Source organism: Myotis yumanensis, unplaced genomic scaffold (assembly GCF_028538775.1).
Source record: "Myotis yumanensis isolate MYYU_CA2020_CCGP unplaced genomic scaffold, mMyoYum1.0.hap1 SCAF_7, whole genome shotgun sequence".
NCBI lineage: Eukaryota > Metazoa > Chordata > Mammalia > Chiroptera > Vespertilionidae > Myotis > Myotis yumanensis.
In genome coordinates this window covers 83,925,543-83,946,647 of record NW_027223758.1, presented here as the reverse complement: position 1 = coordinate 83,946,647, position 21,105 = coordinate 83,925,543, and the positions used below count along the sequence as shown (strand labels likewise).

The 21,105-nt window shown below is 50.1% G+C and overlaps 1 protein-coding gene across 1 annotated transcript; it reads right to left on the bottom strand.

Moving 5' to 3' along the window:
• Positions 1-220: 220 nt before the first annotated feature.
• On the bottom strand, positions 221-20,349 carry LIPG (lipase G, endothelial type). The gene is made up of 10 exons (XM_070421137.1): positions 19,815-20,349; positions 16,729-16,910; positions 14,679-14,858; positions 13,296-13,407; positions 8,186-8,407; positions 7,507-7,749; positions 6,723-6,843; positions 5,633-5,851; positions 3,550-3,654; positions 221-2,196 (listed from the first exon to the last, which is right to left on the bottom strand). The coding sequence occupies exons 1-10, from the start codon at positions 19,909-19,911 to the stop codon at positions 2,175-2,177; spliced, it is 1,503 nt and encodes a 500-aa protein (XP_070277238.1). The 5' UTR covers positions 19,912-20,349; the 3' UTR covers positions 221-2,174.
• Positions 20,350-21,105: the final 756 nt, after the last annotated feature.

Genomic DNA, 21,105 nt, shown 5'->3' with positions numbered 1-21,105 from the left:
ATAATTTAATAATTTTTATTAAATTATTATTCCAAATATTTTTTCTCCTTGTTCTTGGTGAAAGGATTTGTTGTCCACTTCCTACCAATAATTAGTACCAAATGGAGACTATATCTTATATTAAAGTAACTTTTTGTCAAACCCTAGACTTGAGCATCCATAAGTCTCTCGACTTTTAAGAACTGAGTTGCCACACCACTAAGAATTTTGTAGACTTTTATTACTTTACTATTAAAAATCTTAGTCTTGAAATTGGTTAATCTTAATGTAAAAACTAACCATATATTTGTTTTTATACATTACATACACTTGAAAAATAAATAATGTTCTGCGTAGCATTTAAAAAAGCAGCAGCATATACAAATAAGTCTTCAAGCAAAATGTATAAATATAGGACCCACCGAGGATTTGATTCCATCACTAAAAACAGGTCAGAGGTAGCCAGGAGGCAGAGTCAGTAACACAAGCTCCACTTTGGCTGGAAAGCAATGACAGAAACAACAGAAGAGGCACACAGTGGGGTGGAGACACCTTGACTTAAGACTTGACTGATTATGTCTTTGAAGTTTGGCATTGAACAAAGGTACAACTTTGGCACAAGACAGGTTACAACAGGGTCCTTTAAAAACCTCAGTACAAAAAAAATCACTCTTTCCTCCCCCACCTGGTATCATATCTCCTTCCAAATAAGTCTCATCCATAAAAAGCCCCACCCCTTGGCACAGTTGTTTTCCTGGTTACAGGTTAATAAAAGGGCTTGGGTTTTATGAATGGCTCTGAGAAATATTCCTTGTTTGTCACATCTGGGGCAGATTGGAGAGAAATGGCTATAGACGTCTTAATGAAGTTGCAGAGATCAACATACCATGGACTTTGCCTCTTAGAAATCTGGGTCCTTACCTGGCCCCCGTCACCAACGTGGTATATAATTCTAGACACGTGGCTGAACCTCAGAGCCTCATTTTATACAGAGTTGATAATGGCTTCCCTGTTCACCTCCTGTTGTTAATCTCTAATTAGGTGACCCACATGAAAATCTTTTGGAAAGTAAAAATGGGTTCCTTGGATATCATGTATATCCATTCAAAGGAAGAATTAGAGGCTTTTCCAAGAAGTTCAACAGAAAAGGGGCTGGTATTAGAGCAAGGTATTTCTAAGGAAGAAAAACAGCGTGTGAAATCTTAGCACCAGCTGTTTGACAGGCGACGGTTCTGGATAAACAGATATGTATAACATATGTAATGCCTTCTACCTCCCTCAACAAAAGAGATTTTGCTCCAAAGCAATCATATCTGGTAGTTGGCCACCATTCCGATCCCCAGCACATATGACGCCCTGCTTGCTACTCTGCTGGTGATCAAACATATCACTCTTAGGGGGAATGCACATGTTAACCAAGAAGAAATAGGTAGAAACTGCTGAAAAGCCCAGAGTCCCCATTCTTCCATCCTCCCCAATGCCCCTTGTGCCTTCATCATATGTATATTCGTGGACCATTTAAACTTTAAGGGAGTCTACAAATCCCAACCCCATTAAGGTTAAGTGCTTAATAAACATTTATCCAATAAAAAAAATGAGCAATAGAAAAATAAGAAAGCCAGTGATGTGTGCTTTAGAGAGTGAGTTAAGGAACAGGACAGAATGTCGAAGAAGTAACCGACATTGATCGATGCAGCTCGTTGAACCCCAACATCGAGGGCCTCAGCATCACCCCAGATTGACCATCTCTGGGTGAACCAGGACACAGGTCTGCCATCTTGACAGGTCAGCTCCCAGCAGGAAGGCCTGTCACTACAACGCAAGTTGGGCCACACCCTGACAGCCTTCCACATAGGCCCACTTCAGAGCCAGTGGTCCTGGCCAGGCAGAGCTCAGGCCCAACCAGTCACTTAGCAGCCAGCCCGGTGTGCACAAGAGGCCCAGGCATTTGGCTATTTGCACACAGATCTGGCCTTAGAGCTATTCTAGGGCAGCAGCAGGAAGAGCAGTGCACAGTCCCCTCTGGCGAGAAGTCCCAGTTGTCATGGGAGGCAAGGTCCTGGGCCAGCAAGCAGACTCTTCCCTGTGTTCCAGGGTCAAGGCCGAGAGCGGTCCTTCCATCAGGTGGGTCCTCAGCAGTAACTTTCCTCCATGTGCTTGGTATGTGGGGCGGTGGGGGGGCCTTGCTGGCACCCTCAGGGAAGCTCCACAGTTTGCCTGAAAGGAACCAGGTGCGAGTGTGAGCCTAGACCCGTGGTCGGCAAACTACGGCTCGTGAGCCACATGCGGCTCTTTGGCCCCTTGAGTGTGGCTCTTCCTAAGCCTTAGGAGTACCCTAATTAAGTTAATAACAATGTACCTACCTATATAGTTTAAGTTTAAAAAATTTGGCTCTCAAAAGAAATTTCAATCGTTGTACTGTTGATATTTGGCTCTGTTGACTAATGAGTTTGCCGACCACTGGCCTAGACTGAGTCGCTTAATTAGATGGGCAGTTTCAGAATCCCACAGTCCTGTGATCACCGAGCTGTGGTCACACTGATGCTCCGTAACAGGAGACAGAGCAGCTGGCCTGCAGCCCGGCCCTCAGGATGGCAGACAGGTCATCACAGGAGACCAGGCGCGGGTGCAGCTGCTTGACCATTGACAGCCAGATCAAAGTGAGGTGGTTTATCTGAGCAAGAAAAGGCCTTGGCTTGAGTAAACCAATCTGCCTCAATCCTTGCCCCACTGTCACCAGCTGGGGGACCTGGAAAGAGTTCACCCTGAACTCCCTGAGCCTCGGTTCCCCGCCTGAGCACAGGGTTAACACCAACGTCCTGGGGTTGATGATAAAAATTAATGAAGGCACTGAACGCGAGGTGGGCACATGTATGTGCTCAGCATATGGCAGTAAAACTATTATCTAGGACAGGGGTCCTCAAACTATGGCCCGCGGGCCACATGCAAATACAAATGTTGTATTTGTTCCCGTTTTGTTTTTTTACTTCAAAATAAGATATGTGCAGTGTGCATAGGAATTTGTTCATAGTTGTTTTTTTTTAAACTATAGTCCGGCCCTCCAACGGTCTGAGGGACAGTGAACTGGCCCCCTGTTTAAAAAGTTTGAGGACCCCTGATCTAAGACCTTGTTTGGGGCAAGAGGTAGAGGTTGGTGGTAGGGCCCGGTCTCCCTTTTCTTCAGCAAGCCTTTAGACGCAGAGGACATGTGACAAATTCCCCTTTTGGATGTGCCCACCGCCTTACACCTTGAGATATCAACTTTCTTCAGTTCTGAAATAAAGGGACTCCAGCACAGGGCAATGGGACACTGATGCAAGGTGACCCCTTTGTCTGATTCAGCGTGACACAGACAAGCACTCCTGCTTCTCAAAAGGGGGAGAATTGCCCACTAATACCCACTCACACCAACCTGGGTTCCCAACAACCTAAAAAAGGGAATGATACTGTGTGGTTCTCCTTTACTTCTTCCCCAACTCCTACTCCAACCTGGTGCCCGGCCCCATGTCCACACGTGCTGGGCAAGCAGTCAGCATGTGCTGCATGAACATAGGAGAAAGTCCCGGTTACCTGGTTCCACTTTTTATTCTTCGGCTGTCCAGACACTTGTGGAACCAGAGCTCTTGGCCAGGGGATATGCTGGTGTTCTCAGGGTCTTCTGCACAAAAAGCATATCTAGGAGGAAAAAGAAACCACCGAGGTCACCACAACTCTACAGGGGAAGGCACGTGGCTGTGCATGAGCGAGATAGTGCTTTCTGGATCCAAGGTGGACGGAGCAAAGAGGAAAGAGAAGTCTTCCTCAAGCCGCACCCTGACTCAAGGGCCTTCGGAGCACCCTTCTGCAACTGCAAGCAGGCCAGACCGGGTCTCGCTCTGAGGTGCCTCATGATTCGGCTCATGCAGCCTTTAGCCACACCTCTTTCACCTTCTTCTCTCCGTCTGTTCCAAAGTCTGCTGCCTCTCGGGAGCCTCCCTGACTGCCTGAGATCCTGCTCTCTCAGTTTAATAGGAAAGCACGTCCTTACAGAAATGCTGCTTTTGTTATTGTGGTTACTTCTCATGGCCTGGTGTTAATAACGAAGGTCTCCTCTTATTTAACACAGGATGCACTGCCTTGAATGGCGTGTGGATTCCTATATCTATGGTGGACTGAAATCTCCTCGAATAAAGGAACGTGAGGTGCCTCCAGTACAGACCTCTTAAATATCCACCAAGGAGCATGGCTGGACTCAGCTGTGAGTTAAAACAAAGATTCGGGAAGTGGACAGCAGGATCACAGGTAGAATCTGGAGTCGAATAACCATTTCAACTATAACTGACAGCAAAATCACATGGCCCACCCCCACCCCCACCTCAGAAGCATGTGATTAGCATGACCCCATGACCAACAGATGGGAGGGACACCTGACCCTGATGCTCACCTGCAGGACAAAAACCATAATCAGGACAGCTTTAAGAACCTTTCCCAGGAAGCCCCAACAGCACATGAACCTATAAGAAGGTGACTCGCCTTATCACAATCAGAAAAAAATTAAAACAAGAGTAGGGGACCAATTCATACCCAACCGGGTAGCAAGAATGTCCCACCAAATACAGGTGAGGAGGAGGGGAAAGGAGAGCTCTTATTCTGTGGCTAAGATTGAAAATTGGTCCAACCACTTGGGACGGGAAATTAATAACATCTAGTCGAGTGAAGAGGACGTGTACTATAACTTCGAAATGCCACTTTTTAGTATTCATGCCCCAAAGAAGCCCTCACACATGTGCACCTCCGCTCCTCTCACGGCCAACCTGTGCCAGCGGCGATGAGTGCACACAGGGCATCTGAAGACTGGGATGGAGCAAATGCCAAATGAGGTACAAAGGGGGCAGAGGCTGTTCCAACCATCGTAAGGCTGACCGTGACCTCCTAGAGGCCTGCTGAAGGATTTGAACAAGGTCGCCCCCAACACTCTCTTGACAAAGGTTCAGACTTCCTTGGCTTCTACTTAGAAAGAAGCTTCTCAGAGGGCCAAGGCTCAGAGGTGAAGGCAGTGACAGATAAAGGTCTGGATTTTTCATGCTAGTCTTGGGGTTAACAGGCACGTGGAAGCTGCCAGCGGGCGTAGCATATGGGGTTCTCTTCTACTTGACGCCAGGACCCTGCCCCATGTCCTTGACTCACAGCCTCAGAAGGAGAGGTCTGATGCTCTGAAAATAGGATGCTCGGGAACCAGGTCCCGCCAGAGACTCATCCTGGGGGCTTCCTGAACTTGATACTCTGGTTTGTTCCACACAGGAGCAAGCAAAGACTTTGTGGTTGCATGGACCTCAGAGCACACAGTTAGCAAGCAACACTCCTGAAAAGCCCTGTCCGGGAGCAGCCCTGCTTCCTCTGGGCCAACACAGGGCTTGGCAAATAGAACGAGGGCTGGATTGCAGCCCCCACTTGTGCACCCCCTCAGCCAAGGGCCTGTGATCAGGGCCCAAACGTCGACAGACGTCTTGATCTGGACTTCGCTTTCCCTTGCAAAGGTGTTTGAGGTTTTGCCCCCGTTTTCTGGATATGAAAGGACTGTAGGTGCTTGCTTAGCAAAGGAAAGGACACCGCCCAGGCACACGCCTTGTGCTCACCACTGACATGGGGCCGAAAAGGGCCATGAGGCACTTACTTGCGCTGGGTTTCCCCAGACTTGACCCGGATGCGCCTGATATTCACTTCCTGCTCAGGCTTCCGGGATCGAGACAGGTAGCTGCGAAACTCGGTCCACAGGCTGTACCAGGACTGAGGTGCCCGTTTCCAGGTGAGTCTGATCTTCAAGAGGTCTCCCAAGTCCTCCTCTGTGTAGACCAGGAAGGTGTTGGTGGCATTCAGCCCGATCCGCTCCACTCTGCAAGGGGTGAGAGAAGCTGGTCTCACTCACCAGCCACTTGGAAAACTGCCACACCTGTGGGGTGATGCCCTGGCAGCACTTACCCCCCTCGGACAGGAGAGAAACAAGGAGAGGGCTCTCCCCCAGGTCCTCCACCTGCACTGGCATCACCAAGGTGGAAGCCCACTGTCTCCATGCTGACAGAAAGATAACATTGCCTACTGCACCCCAGACTTTTATCAAAAATTCCTGAGTACCTACCTCCCTATTTATACTGCTTCCTGGGGGCACAGGTCCAAGAAAGAACAGAAATGAGAAAGCAGAGAGAAGTCACATCCCCACTCAACAGTATCCTCTTCCTCTCTGCCCACAGGCATCTGTCTCCTGGAAAACTCCTAGCCCCTCCAGCCCATCCCTCCCATTAGACATTTGGGGAACCTGCCTCACCCCGTTTGTGGGTGTGACCGTGTGCATACAAACCTGGTCTCCCAACTAGACCCTGAGCCCTGATAGTCACTACTTTGATGACGCCTTGTACGTAAGGAGTGCTCAACAAATATATCCAGATTGCTGTGTGCCCCTCCCACAGATAATTAGAAATGGTCCAAATTTCCTAATGTCAGGCGTTGTCTGAAATGAGACAGCACTTTCTGCCCAGCTGACTCAGCAGCTTCTCACGCTGCTGATGTATCCTGGGAGCTTCCCTCCCAGAAACGTTGTGTGTCAAGGGCTTGGTGGTGGAGAGCAGACGGAGAGACAGAGGACTGCAGAGGCCGCTGGAATCACCCAGCCTTCAGACCACACCCCTTTCCATGGTTCACACACTCCTGCGCTCTCTCATTCTCATACCAACTTGTCCTCACCCCAGCGGAGGGAACTTGGGACTTACACTTCCAACGGCAGCATCTGCGAGTCTGCACTGGTGCCGTAAAGGGTGACATAAAAGGTGGGCTCGATTTCTGTCGTGTTCTTGTAGCTGAAGAAATGGATCTTCATCTGGTAATGGTAAACTGCAGAGACAGCAGAACAAAGACAGTGTGGGCCTTGATTGTCATCCCAGGGCAACCTGTCCCAAACTGAGTCATCTGTCACTAGGTTTTTAGGGACTGTCATCCTTTGGGTCCAGCCCAGCCTCCAGCTTCTCTCTGGTCTCATTCTGTCCAGTGGCGTAAGAGGGATAGAAGAAGGAGCTCTAAAGTGGGGGTGCAGGAGACCTTTGGGGATTCTGGCCCAGCTACTTTCCTATTGCATAGCCTTGAATTAAGGACCAAGGCTCTTTGAGCCTCAATTTCCTCATATGTAAGTAACGCCCATGATTCCCACAAAACTTTATGGTTTTATAACATGTTATAAAATGGCAAGATATCCTTTTGATCCCTATTGGTCCTACCTCAGATTTCTTGTGATAATCAAATACTAGCAGCTTTGAAAAGTTAAATGAAGGAGAGATTTAAGATATTAACACCCTGATCATGGAGTGATGATTCACATCACAAAAGGAGTCCCCACCATTGGTTTTTGGATTAGCTTTCCTACGGCAAGCACAACGCAATCCGATTTGCAATGGTTTGCTCTAACTGTGCCGGCCATGTCTCCCTGGCAGGGATGTGCCTGTTTCACAAGGTGTTTAGAAGGAGGGTAGACAGTCCTCAGGGCATCTCGGGGCAGGTTACCTCGGAAAGGCATGCCCGCCCGGGTTTTTAGGTACATCTTGCTGTTCCTTTTGTGCCTCGTTCTCTTGGCATTGTAGCCAATGCTATTACAACGGTTCTTCCGGCAGCTGAGACAGATCCCCTTTTTGAAGCGGTGCGAGTCCGTGCACTGGAACGCAAAGCTCGCCTTGTCCTCATTCATCAGGGAGTCAACAAAGAGGTATATGGCCCGCTGGTGCTCACATTTCACGCCCTCTGCGATCGCTGACGGGGGAGGGAGAGACAGAGAGCATGCATGATTGATGAGCCGCTTCTCAATGATCCGCCCGCTCAGTCAGTAAGTACTGTGCAAAATTGGTAACCAGTCAGTAAGCACTATGCAAAGTAAGTACTGTGCAAAATTGGTACTCAGTAAGTCCTGTGCAAAATCTTCAACAAACATGTACTCCTTTTGTTATAAAAAGAAATTAATCAATAATAACTGGACCTTCTCAAAGCATGAGAAGGCAGAGCAGAGGCTACAGGAGGCTGTTCACAGGCTTGTAAGATGAGGAGTGGCAGACAGTTGGAGGGCCGTTGTGGGGGGAAGTGGGAAGAATGAAATAAATGTGGTTGGGATCTCTAGCAGCCTGGGCTGATATAGGAGAGGATGAGCTAACTGAGTCGAACTTGCCCATGAAGCAGAAAATAAGGAACTCACTTCCATATGCGATTGACCCCAAGACATCGTTGAGTCCACAGCCGGGCTGGAAGTCACCGCCGTTGGGGTAGATGTCGATGTGGCCCACGGGCATCTGAATCCCGATGCTCAAGCCGAAGGCCCGCGTGTAGGTGTGGAGGACGTCCACAAAGTCTGCGTCGTCAGGGGACAGCCTGCTGTGGACGTCCACCCCTTCGAACATGGGCCCGGCAGGATCCAGGCCTACAGCAGAAGGGGGAGCCGAGACGGACTGTGTCAGATGCGCCCAGTGGAGCCCGAAGATGCAGAATGAAACTGTCCTCAGAGCCCAGCCAACCTGCCTGCAGCCCAGGAACTTGGCTTTCTCCTGCCACCTTCGCCTGCCCTGACACCTCAGCTGACTGCCCACAGGCTTCACCATGGCACATACCAGGGCTGTCAGAAGTGGAGCAGTTCTAGAAAGAACTCGGGCTGGCTGAAACTAAGCCATTCATCCCACTTATTCTGCCTCTGAGAGCCTCACAGGAGCAAGCTTTTCACAAAATAACTGAGCTACCTCCATTTCTGGAGGGAAGACTCAGCCTCCGCAAACTGAGCTATTTCTATTTCGACTTAATTGGTCCTCTTCCTTTAGTGATGACCCAGGCCCAGGGGTGGAATGGCGAGGGTGAGTGGGGACACCAGATACACTGAGAACCTATACCCCACGCCTCCAGAATCCTTCTGTCTTGCAGCTGCTAAGAGAAAACACCCTGCCTGCAAACGCTCTGGATTGGACAGGCGAGCGGCACGTGGAGAGCGCTGGCTCTCACATTTGAAGATCGCAAATATCGCTGGGGAGCTCATTACAAATTCAGAGCACACTCTGCAGCTACAAAACACTCCGGACGGGCAGACCAGCCGCTGGTTACTGTGTGTATGTGTGGGCTGGGGGAGAGGGCAGGGAAGGGAACTGGGCAGGCGTGGCAACCATACGAGAGACTTTCACCATCTTTAAATGTTGGAACCCACAGGAATGCAAAACCATTCAAAAAAGGAATTTGCAAACTATAAAATGCAGGTTCCTTACCCCCTAGAGATTCTAATTAGTAGGTCTGGTGTGGGGCCCAAATATATATATTTATTCTCCAGGTGATCCTAAAAGTAGCTAGTCTGTGGGCCAGATTCTGAAAAACTTCGCCACGCTTCAGTACCATCTATAAAGTGGAACCTGAATGTCTTAATTTATACAATTCGTGTGAGATGATATAAGATGAAGTGCTTGTCAGTGTAAATACTAGCTACTATATGAAACCCAAGTAATTATGGGTGCCAAATTCATCCCAACCAGAAGGCTCTTCAGACACAGAGAGAAAAAGTGAAGAAAAGAGTATTTACAGCCGAGGAAGGGGGTCTGTTTAGTCTAGAACAGTGGTTCTCAACTGGGAGGGATTTTGCTTCCAAGGGGACATTTGGCACTGTCTAGAGACATTCTGGGTTGTCAAAATTGGGGGAGGGGGAGAGAAGCTACTAAGCATCTAGTGGTTAGAGGCCAGGGGAGCTGATAAACATCCAATAATGCTCAGGGCAGCTCCACAACAAAGCATTTGAATGGAGCGGAGGTTAAGAAATCCTGGTTGAGAAAGCAAGGCAGGAAGGAGACATGACCAAAAACAGTCATAAAAAGGAAGTGATGCTACCTACTGTCAAGAACTGTTCCAGCCCTAGCCGGTTTGGCTCAGTGGATAGAGCATCAGCCTGCGGACCAAAGGGTCCTGGGTTTGATTCCGGTCAAGGGCACGTACTGCAGTTGCAGGCTCCCTCCCCAACCTGGGCCCTGGTCAGGAGGCAACCCATCGATGTGTTTCTCTCACATCAATATTTCTCTCTGTCTTTCCTTCTCTCTAAAAATCAATGGAAAAATATCCCCAGGTGAGGATTTAAAAAAGACCTGTGTTCCCTAGGCCCCAGTGCCACAGAACCAGGAGCACATTGTGGGCTTGAGAGAGGAGCTGTAGGAGAAGCAAAAGGCAAAGCTATTGTCCAGAGTGGACAGTAAACCTGTGGAACTCATTACTCATGAGAACTGGTGGAGGTTGAGACTAAATAGTTTCCAGAGATTTAGAGAAACACATGAAAGGCAGAGGCAGCTTAGGGAGGCCAGGCTGCTCGTGGGCTCACCCCAGCCCAGGACCCAAAAGAAAGATGGCACAAAAGCAGCGTCCTCCCAAAACAGCCCACGATGCCTTGTTTTAGAGGCTGCAAGAACCACAGTTCTGACACTAGCAGCCTCTCCCCTGCCTGCTGCCATGTCTCCTGGAGGGAAGAAAGAAAAGGGAAAAAGGAACATTCTGCTTTGCCACCAATACAAGAGAGGGGCTCTTTGCTTGGTGTGAACAAAAGTCTCCACCAGACGGTCAGTGCCATGGAAACCGAGCTGTGCAGGAGGAATGCAGGGGGCTGAGGGCTTCTCGACAGGCCTGCTGGCGGCCAGGCGGAGCCTTCCCTACCCGGACTGCCCGGCCTGACACAGCGCCAGGGCTCACACTCTGGGGAAAGTTGCACGGTTTACTTTTTAAACTCGGAATGGGACGGAGAACTTATCCCCTCCGAAAAGAGAGAGCAGATGGAGAACCACCCCTCCTTCCACTCAGCCTGACTCCTCCGAAAGTGCTCTGTCCACACACACTCACGGGCATGCACACACTCATTGGCGTGTAAGATATCGGACCCATTGTTTAAGCACCGAGTCATCGTTTCCCTTTCTGCAAAATGCAAAATGCAGCCAAAAGGACCCCCTTGGCCAGGTGCTATGTGACTTACATATGGCACGAAGCACCTGCCACACAGTAGGTGCTGGACATTAGGTAGCATCTAGCCCAGACCCTACAGAGTGGTCACTTAATTCATATTTCTTGAATGAATGAATGAATGAATCTATTTGCTTATTTATGTATAACTAAGTAGGCAAGTGTTCAATTAGAAATATATGATCTATTATATCACAGAATTCCCCCGGAAGCCTAATGCACAGCTCTCTGATCCAAGCAAGACTGGGATTCTCGTCTCCCCCTGCAGGCCCAAGCCTCTGCACAGCAGCAGCAGCAGCCTCAGGACTCCACTCTCGCTACAGTCTCCGGTCCTCTCACCCATCGGGGCCACCTGCTTCCCAGGCCCATGAGAAAGAAGTCTGAGGGGAGAGGAGAGCGCACAGCCTCCCCATCAGGCATGCACAACAGCGTATGTCAGGTCAGCCAAATACCCTCCGAGGGCCTGCTTGGCAACTGGACCGAGGCCACTCCTTCCTGTTGTGCTCACCCAAGGCCCCTGTTCCACAGAGAAAGGCCGGGGAGAAGGGGCTGAGCTCAGGACATGCGGCCCCCGTGCCCCAGGCTGACAGCACAGAGGACTGATTAGCATTCTGCCCGAAGCCCACATCTCAGCAGCTGCCACCCAGACAGGGGAAAAACCGGAACGCTCCTCACAACCCCTCTCCTTTCGGATTTAGAAATCAGGAAAGGGAGGCTCTGCAGCTCGTCCTTGTTGCCAAGGACTCTCTGGTGGGGGCCTGGTGGGTGCTGGCCGCCACCAGAACAGCTGGCCCTGCTCTGGACATCACACGTTGCACGGAGACTGAAAGGAGGTGCTCAGGCGATAGGACCCCGCCGGGCTCAGGGTCAAACAGCTTTGCACTCAGTGGTTAATGAGCGGTCATGTGTGGCCACACAATCACTGCCCACCTAGAGGGCTCAGGCCCCGTGGCCGTGGCAATAAAAAGTAAAGTTCTCAAAGCATGCTGAACCAGATCATTGAACCTAAAGGAGTGTGAGTGTGTATGTGCATGTGCACGCCGGCCAGGACATTCGACTTAAGCCCAGACAATGATATAAAGAGGTCCACTAAAACCGCACAAATACACTTTTTTTTTAAATCTACCCCAGCAGCTTTATTGCTGAAACCTGAAGCTCTACCTTTACTAAATCTTTCTTTAGCTAAGAATACCCTTCCACCTGAGTCCTGTTTCAAAATGAAATTGATCCACTCTTTCCTTCTATGGTAGGGGTGAGGGGAAAGCTGGAAGTGAAGACAAATGAAAGAATGTTGGAAGGAGGTTGAAAGTTCAGGGCAACAAATCTGCCATTCACTTTAGCCTAGAGCAAGCCCTGTGTCTGTATTAGAGGGGCCCCAACATGGTAAAGAGAACCTTCCCCACTTTTCAGAGTCATTAGAGCAGGGTTCCTCAAACTATGGCCCACGGGCCACATGCAAATACAAATATTATATTTGTTCCCGTTTTGTTTTTTTACTTCAAAATAAGATATGTGCAGTGTGCATAGGAATTTGTTCATAGTTTTTTTTTAAACTATAGTCCGGCCCTCCAACGGTCTGAGGGACAGTTTAAAAAGTTTGAGGACCCCTGCATTAGAGGATTTAACCCAAAGGCCCACATCAAAATCTCACTAAAACGGAACGCTCAATTTTCTATTGACAACCTGGGTGCCGATATCAGCAAGGTGTCTTTAAAGGCAAAGTTTTAATCATCCGTTCTAAACAGGTCATTGTCACCAATAAATATGCCAGCCAAAAACACTGGCAAGAGGCTGTAGGTAGATGAACTAGAAATCAGAGGCAGAATCCAAACTAGAATCCACCCCTCACTCTTTCCCTGCAGGTCCTAGAGTACCACAGGCGGGGATGGCAGTGAGCCCCAGAAGCTTGGAGGCCAGGGCTCCACCCCACTTCTGCCCTTTAGTTATCAGCTGTTTGCCCCTGGGTTTTTCCTCACCTGTTGAGTCAAACTAGTGGTTTTCAAACTGGGGCTTTGGGACCCGGTGATTCCTCCGGGGGAGGGGAAGGCTCAAACAGCAAGACTAACACTACCCACCATACACCCAGCCTCAACTAGAAGATCCCTTCTGTGTTTCCTATGTTGGGGTGCTTTACAAGTTCAATTGGAAGAAAAATGGGTTCCATGACTCATTAGAACATTTGAAAAGCTCTAGGGTCGATGTTCTCCGGGTTTCTTCCGAAGCTAACCTCTACAGCTCACTCGTGCTGCCTCAGTGAGGGGCGCTCTGATTCAGAGAGGCCAGCTTGTCAGAGGAGCTGCAGGAGCTGGAGACCAGCTGTTTGTGGAGGAGGCAGAGCTTACCCGTGATCCTGCCCACCGTGCCTGTCACGAAGTTGCCAGCATACCCGGCCACATGAGCTCCGAGGCTGTAGCCGATCAAATGAACATTCCCAAGAGAAAAGCCGTCCTTCTCCTGCAGGAAGTCACAAGAGTGTGTGAGTGGAGAGTGGAGTCCTGAGCCCACAGAGTTACCAACATTTCAACGGTTCCATCGTGACAAGGAGGAGACCTGGGAGTCGGGACCGAGACTTCCAGGGGCTGGCTTGGCTGGCAGTGCAACACAGCTGGAACCCAGCCAGGCTAGAGGTCAAAAGGACTTAGAGACGCTTTAAATGCCAAGCGCTGAGGGCAGGTTGTGACTAGAACCTGTATACCTGACCCTTCCCCTACATGTTTTCCATTCTTTCTGGCAGCATCTAAGGGAGGAGGGTGGCTGTGTGGAGGTCAAAGCCACCAGACTCCCTGGAGACTAAGTGTGAGCCACAACCCACAGCTGCATCCTCCTTGCCCACCCTCTTCGGCCCCAGGAACTGAGTCCTCACCACAAGGCCACCTGGGACACCAGAGTTGAGACATTGCGCCCTGACCGGGCACTCGCTGGTGGGGGAAGAGGAGATGAGGATTTGACCCCAAAGCTCAGGAACCAAGCTCGACAAAACAACCCAGGCAGAAGACGGAGGGACTGTTCGGGAACCCAGAATTTTAAGATCTTTAGATCTGTGTTCCACACTTAAAATTTTCAGCAAGGCAGTAGTTGGAAGCAACGCCCTCCCTACCTCAGGACAGGCGCCTTCAGAGGCAAGAGCAGACATCAGTAGATTTGTAAGATTACCAGCCAGTCCTGCCTCCTGGCCGTTCCCAGCCAACCTGAGGGCATCCATTTCTGAGATCAGAAAGTAATGGCCCATAAGGCAAACTTTTGCCCAGCAGATATAAAATAACATGGAAAATCAGAGATATATCAATAACTAGAGGCCCAATGCATGAAATTTGTGCATTGGTAGGGTCCCTAGGCCTGGCTGGCGATCAGGGCTGATCTGTGGGGCAACCGGCAGGGTGATCAGGGGACCCCCACTGGCACCCACCTTGGCTGGCCTGGGGCCTGTGAGCTGGGGGCACCTCCTGCATTGAGCATCTGCCCCCTGGTGGTCAGTGCACATCATAGCAAACAGTTGTTCCGCTGTTCGGTCAATTTGCATATTAGGCTTTTATTATATAGGATTAAAAGGCTGTCTAAAAGTCCCAGCTTTTGAATATTTCAAGCCATACATAATTCAGTAACAATGTCAATCCCAAAGATTTTGATCAGACATCTGAAATTCACTGTAACACTGTCTAACCTGTATTTCTTAAGAGAGTTCAAGATGCTGCTCAGGAAAGATGACCCCTCCCATCCCCAGTTACCTGAAGCCAGTCGAGCATCCTTGCGATGCTGTGTCCCACCGTCTTCGTGTTATTGACCGCATCTGTGTAAAGCTGGTGAGCCAGGGGGAGCCAGTCAACCACCACGACATTGGCTTCTCTCTCTCTCGTCCTCAGGGCTGACACGAGTTTGTACAACCATTCCCCAAGTATGCCAGTCATCTGTGGAGAAAACAGGAAATTTCTTAAATCTCCTCTGGGTTTCGGAAATCCTAATGAACATAGAATTCAGTTCCATTATCCTCTCCCTAGCTGGTTCCAGAACCTTCTCATTGACTGCTCAGGGGCCAAGCATTTGCACATGAGCAGAGCACACCACCGGCAGGATTTCTACCTGAGTGTTTGTCTTCACTGCTCTTTACATTCCCAGTTTTTCCCATCAAAACTTTCACAGTGTTCTGCCCCACTGTCCTACAAGGCCACAGTGAGATATGCACTGGTGGCAATACGGGCCTGAAGTTGGCCTAAGTTCCTATCACAGTCAGGCAGGTGGCCTGCTCCATCATTCAAAGGCTGCTTGGCTGGGTTGCCTTGGAGAATTAGCTTCTCTCTTGAAGATACAGAGAGATGGTGTCTCCCGGGCAAACTCAGAATGAACAAATGACCCTGTCCCGCAATCCATCCTTCTTGACCCCAGAGAAGGAAAGAGCTCTCCCAGGAATCCCAAATTAGAACCCAGAGCACATTTTCCCACAGAAACAAAGTATAAATGGTGACAAGGTCCAGTTGTAAACCTATCCGCAAGCACATTATTAGATAAAAAGATTTTCTGTGCCTGGCCTGGGAACCCAAACGCCATTTACAATCTTGCTTCTATGGGAAACCGCTATTCCAAGTTCCAAACAGATCACAAAAGAACTTTCTGGAATGCAACCCATTTGTAAGTTGCAGGCAGTTTGTATTTACACTTTGACAGGGGGCCTTAAAGAGATTCAAATGCATGATTCTAATCATGGGCTCTGGGATGAAGACAGATGGACAGGCCTTGAAACAGCTCTCCAATCACATTAGGTAGGTAGGCACCTACTCCCCACCCCCACCCCCCAGGCCTGACCCCAACAGATGGTGATAGACCTAAAGACCCAGAAAGCAGGTAATGGATATGAATTTCTCATCATTAGGAAGAGGAATGTAACCCTGGCTGGTTTTGCTCAGAGGATAGAGTGTCGGCCTGTGGACTGAAAGGTCCCGGGTTTGATTCTGGTCAAGGGCACATGCACAGGTTGCGGGCTCCATCCCCAGTAGGGAGCGTGCAGAAGGCAGCCAATCAATGATTCTCTCTCATCATTGATGTTTCTATCTCTGCCTCCCTCTCCTTGTCTCGCTGAAATCAATAAAATTATATTTTTTTAAAAAAAAGAAGAAGAGGAATGTCCCCTCCCAAGTAGCCCAGGCAGAAACCTGCTCACTTAATAATGCCATTTTCCTACAGACTGTCATTCTATGAATGAATAAATCCCTCGGTGGTCAAAAGCTTCTGAAGCTGAGTGTTAAACCCCTTTTTGTTGAAGTTTGTCATGGACCTTTCAATGTGAATTGCTCAGCTAGGGCACATTGAGAGCCCCAATGCCTTTAAAGAGCCATCTCTATGCAAACAGGAGGGCACCGTGCCAATGGCAGCCAGCAAACCGGGCCAGCTGGCTCCTCATGGCCTCTCTGAGCCAGACAGGTTGCTTCAGCTCAGCTCAGTTCTTAGGGAGGGATGGCCCCCGTGAGGCAGCGGTTGACCAATGTAATTAAGCATAATTAGAGGGATCCTGAGGAGCCGGTGGGGCTGGGCGGCTGCCCTCAGGAGAGCCACTTTCTGAAAGCCGCTGTGTGCCGGCACCAAACACCACCCTGCTGGAGTCCAGATTGCCCCCTCAGCGAAGTGCCCATTACATTCTTCACAGCTGTCTGAAATACAAGCAGCCCACAAGAAAAGAGGGGGGCAGAGAGTGGAATCTGGAAGCACCAGTATTCTTTTTAATTGACCGAAACAAAAGAAACCAAACCCTGTGTAAAGCTGCAGAGCTCCCTCCCCGCGACTCACCGCCCATCCGTGAATGATGAAAAAGGTTTTGGCTGTCATGTTGAAGCCACAGTCTTCCAGGGGCTGGTTGTGGCCGAGGGGGAGGTAGCATCCTTCATGCTCTGCGTCCTCGGAGGTGCGGAGGTTAAACCTCACGGAGGGTCTGGCAGGAACCTGCACATCCTTGGGTTCGTGGAGCTCATCTGGGGAGAAAGAACAGAGCCGGGTGCATCAAGGGGGCTTGAGTCATGACAGATCTGGGGTGCAGCTCTAGTCCAACCTGGGGCCAATTATTTAATCCCTCCTGGGGATTACCTCTGCTGAGTGTTTCCTTCTCACCTCCCAGAAAAAGTTGCCAAGATATTATAAAAGGGACATCTCATCTATATTTCAGAGCACTTACTTAGTCACTGGTATTAATTACTGTGACTGAAATAAACAGGTCTCTCTTGCTTGTCTTCCTTCTTCCCTATCAAATGAGTTCTCCTTCCTTCCCCCAAGGAACTGCTTTTAGATTATGGGTCCTCAATTCTTTTCCTGAAGTGCTTGGGACCAGTGGAGTTGCAGAATTCAGACATGTTCAGATTTTAGAAAGGCATTATGGTACATACACCATGTCTTATATAACACCTCCAGCAGGGTCTGGGGCATTCTCCATTCACCAAGCACACTAACATTTCTGCAGGGAAATGGCGTGACTACTCATACTTGAGGACAAAAAAAAAAGAATTACAAAATAGCCTCTGGTCAGTTCAGCTCAGTGTTGCTGCCAAGTGAGTTCAAGTTAGGTAAGGCCAGGTCTTGCAGCCAAACAAGTTACCAAACTTTCTAGTTGTGGGAGCTTTTGGAGTTTGAAATTGGAGGTAAGAAGCTGTCGACCTGTTATGCAATGGGCTTCTCCTAGTGTTCCCAACTCGATTCTAGCACTTACTCCGAAAATCTCATGTATCCTCGATGCCCTTTGCCGAGCCAGGATGTGCCAGGCATGCTTTTAGTTTGTTATGCTGAAGCCATGGAGCATAAAGAGCAGAAAAACAACTCTCTCCAGTTCCCCTGCTCACACACAGTGCCATGAAGGAGATGACCCTGCGCCCAGAACACAGCTGATGTCACTGACGGCCCTGATGGCCTTTACACAGTGGGTGCTGTCGTCACCACACCGTTTCAGCCCTCCAGGAAATCATCCCTTGATAGCAGGCTAAGAAATTAGAAAATCAAGCTCTCTTGTCACTCAGAAATCAGGGGGAAAGATACCAAAGGACCATCCCAGGAGCTTCGTTTATCCCAGAGTCAGGAAGCAAATGGAACCATGGACAGAAGGACCAGAATGGGGGAGAGAGGGTGGTGAATCGGGCAGGGCAGGGTAGGGGGCAGAGAATGCATCAGATATAAAAAGGACAGGGTTCCAGAAAATGCAACTCAATACACATGAGCAGAGCTTTGTAATTAATGAACAAAGCCCCAACCGGCAGAAATCTGAGCCATGGACATAACTAGTTTGACACCTCCTCAATTTCCACCCAGATAACCACTCACACAAAGACCAGATGGGGAATTCTGGGAAAAAGGGTAAAGGAGTCTGCTGGCTTCCTGGAAGAGATTGGTGAATAAACCCGCATAGCTCGCCTCTGCAGCTGCTTCTCTGACCCCAGACTTCTCGAGCTTTCGCCTGGGTCACGTCAACCTCTGGGACTTCGTGGTTGTTCTTCATCCACATGTCCTCGTGGCTCATTCTCTCACCTCCTTCCGTTCCTTGCGCTCAACTCTCAAAGAGGGAAGCCTGACCACAGATTAAAACGGCACCACCTTCTCCCACCAGCACTCCACACCTTCCATAACACTGAGCACCATTTGTATATTTTCACACATTGCGGACGGATCACGAGAATTTGCCAGCTTTGCTTAGTTCCACTTCGTATTACACAGTGTTTTACAAAGTATCCTACTTTAAAAAGATATTAGCTTGTAAGAACATGTAATAAATAACTTCAAAATGCAACGGGTATTTAATTTTAAAGCGTGCCTTTATCATTCATGTAAAACGTTTTTTTGTACTCATTCAATAGAAACTTACCTGGCCACTGGGCAAAGCCAGCAATAAAACTACTGAACCTGCAATGTGTTAATTAGATTCCTGTCTGTCTTCTCACCACTGAAACGTAAGCTCCACGAGGGAGGGGTTTTCCCTGCTCCTAGAAGAATGCCTGGCACTAAGCAGACGTGTACTAACTACTTTTTTGGATGAATGAAATGGCCCAAAATGCTCAGAATCGAAGAACGCGGAAGTTGGAAAGAATATTAACATTCCACACGAGGGGAGCGAGGTCACACTCTTACTTAGCACTAGAGTTGGGGACATGTTAAGGAAAGCAAGGCTTCCCCATTCATTCATTCATTCATTCAAATTAACCCTCCCACCAGTACATAAGCTGACATGGACCAACGTCGTTCGACCAACCTCAGCAAATAGTAGAGGAAATAACGGGGTGCAGTTTAGGGGTTCCCCTGGCACTCGCGCTGGGTGACCCTCCCCTCATTCCTTCTGCCAGTGGGAGAGGCTGCCATGCAGAACTCAGAAGGAAGAAAAGCTGGCGGCTAGGAGGAGAATGAGAGGGGGTTGGAAGGAGGGTTGGGAAGAGGAAGCTGGCAATTTAGGGGAAGAAGTCACTCATCAAATGCTCCAGCCGCCTCACCTTCAAAACACCTACAGGGTGGATTAAAAGGAGGAGGGGCTCCAGGTGAGGGAGCGCCTTCTAACCCTCTTGGCTAGCAATCCTCCAGGTTCAAAGATGAGAACAAGGTTGAAGAGCTGCTCGCAGCCAATTGGGCTGACTGGACAGCACCCATCCATCTAATGAAAGGGGTGGGGCTAGAGCCAGAGGACAAGGGCACCCGCCAGCCTACAGCCTTTTGGAGGTCCCGCGGGCGATGCCCGGGTCAGAAGCGCCAGGAAACAGGTGAACTGGCAAGGCTAAGTAGGAGGAGCAAAGGGATAGCGCGGCATAAAAGGATCCCCAGGACCGGGAGGGATGGAAGGAGGGTGTGCAGGACAGAGGGGCCCGGCACGGAAAAGAAGCTCGAGGTAATAAAAAATCAGAGCACGTTACCTTGCGGCGGCCCCTCTGGACCAAGGGGCGCGGGGCCTCCCGCGGCAAAGCAACAATAGGCGCTCCAGAGGCAGAGCAGCAGGACGGGGCTCCTCATCCTTTCCCGCCACACACCCCTCCGCGAAGCAGGACTTTAATAGAACAAAACCAACAAAACAACAACAACAAAAAACACCTCTTGGCGGTTTCCAGCAGCCCGAGCCTGCAAGACCCTTAGCGGGCACCTTCCCTCCACCAGCGAGTGGTGTGGCCTTAGACAGCTGGAGGTGGCGAAGGTGGAAAGTGGAAACTTGGCTAAACTGAGCGGCGGGGCGTTGGAGGGAGTGTGAAGGGGCTTAAACCAGGACGGGACTTGCCCTCACCCGCGCCTCCCGCCGGGGAAGTCCGGGCTCGCCACTGTCACCCAGCGAACTCCGGGCGAGGTAGGTTTTTAAAAAGTATGGGAGTCATCTGACCCATCGCCAGATGGTGATTTGCATAATTTATTCCCGTCTTAGGACTCTGATTGGTCACACCTTCTCAGACGCCGGAACGGAGACTCCCAAAGTTTGAATGAAAGAGCCACACACTCACCACGTGGACGCTCCCACCCGTAGCCTGGCGTTCTCCCTCCTGCCACCCCACTTTCTCCTACTGCCCGTTCCCGGACCCCAGATTCTTCGCTCTCCTCTGCCGCCCTAGGGGGGACATTGCCCGACACCCTGCGCCTGCTGGGGACGCGACCCCTGGGGAAGGAGAGCTATCCTCTCCAAGGTGCACAGCTACCCCCGCGCACGGAATGGTCTCTACGCCCCAGGCCAGGGGGCCGGCTGGGGGAGAGCCACCTGGTAACCTCGGGTACTTGTCTTCCTTCACTCCCACCCAGAGAGGTCCGCGCAGGTGCAGGCAGCGTGTAGGACAAGGATCGACCAGAGCTGAGGATCTGCAGCCAGTTCTGCAAAACCCGGCGCAAGTCTCCAAAGCCAAGCCCTCCTCCCAGGACCCGGTAACAGTACCTGCCGCTCGGGGATGTTGGGGAAAACGAAAAGCGATCATGTCAGCGCTTGGTGCAGAGCCTGCCGCGTGGTCCGTGCCCTCGGACCTCGGGGGTGCAGGACTGGAGGGATCCTAGCGACTCTCCCCGCAGAGAACGGAGAGCTGAGCTTGGGCGTCTCGGACGCGTGACCAGCGCCGAGTCTGAGTCTCCGCAGAGGCGCGCAACTACCTGTTGAGTGCAATGATGCAGCTCCTTCCTCGCGTCCTGTTTCCTGCCTCTCCTCCGCTTTATTGTTCCGCGTCCCTGCTCCTCCCT

What these genes read in the sequence shown, in the direction of transcription:
- LIPG (XM_070421137.1), bottom strand. Translation starts at nt 19,911, where the DNA reads ATGAGGAGCCCCGTCCTGCTGCTCTGCCTCTGGAGCGCCTATTGTTGC. An exon ending in CACGGTGGGCAGGATCACGG is followed by an intron (nt 8,408 to 13,295) that starts GTAAGCTCTGCC and finishes CTTCTGCTGTAG; the next exon opens with GCCTGGATCCTGCCGGGCCC. An exon ending in CAGATGCTGCCGTTGGAAGT is followed by an intron (nt 5,852 to 6,722) that starts GTAAGTCCCAAG and finishes CACCCCTTGCAG; the next exon opens with AGTGGAGCGGATCGGGCTGA.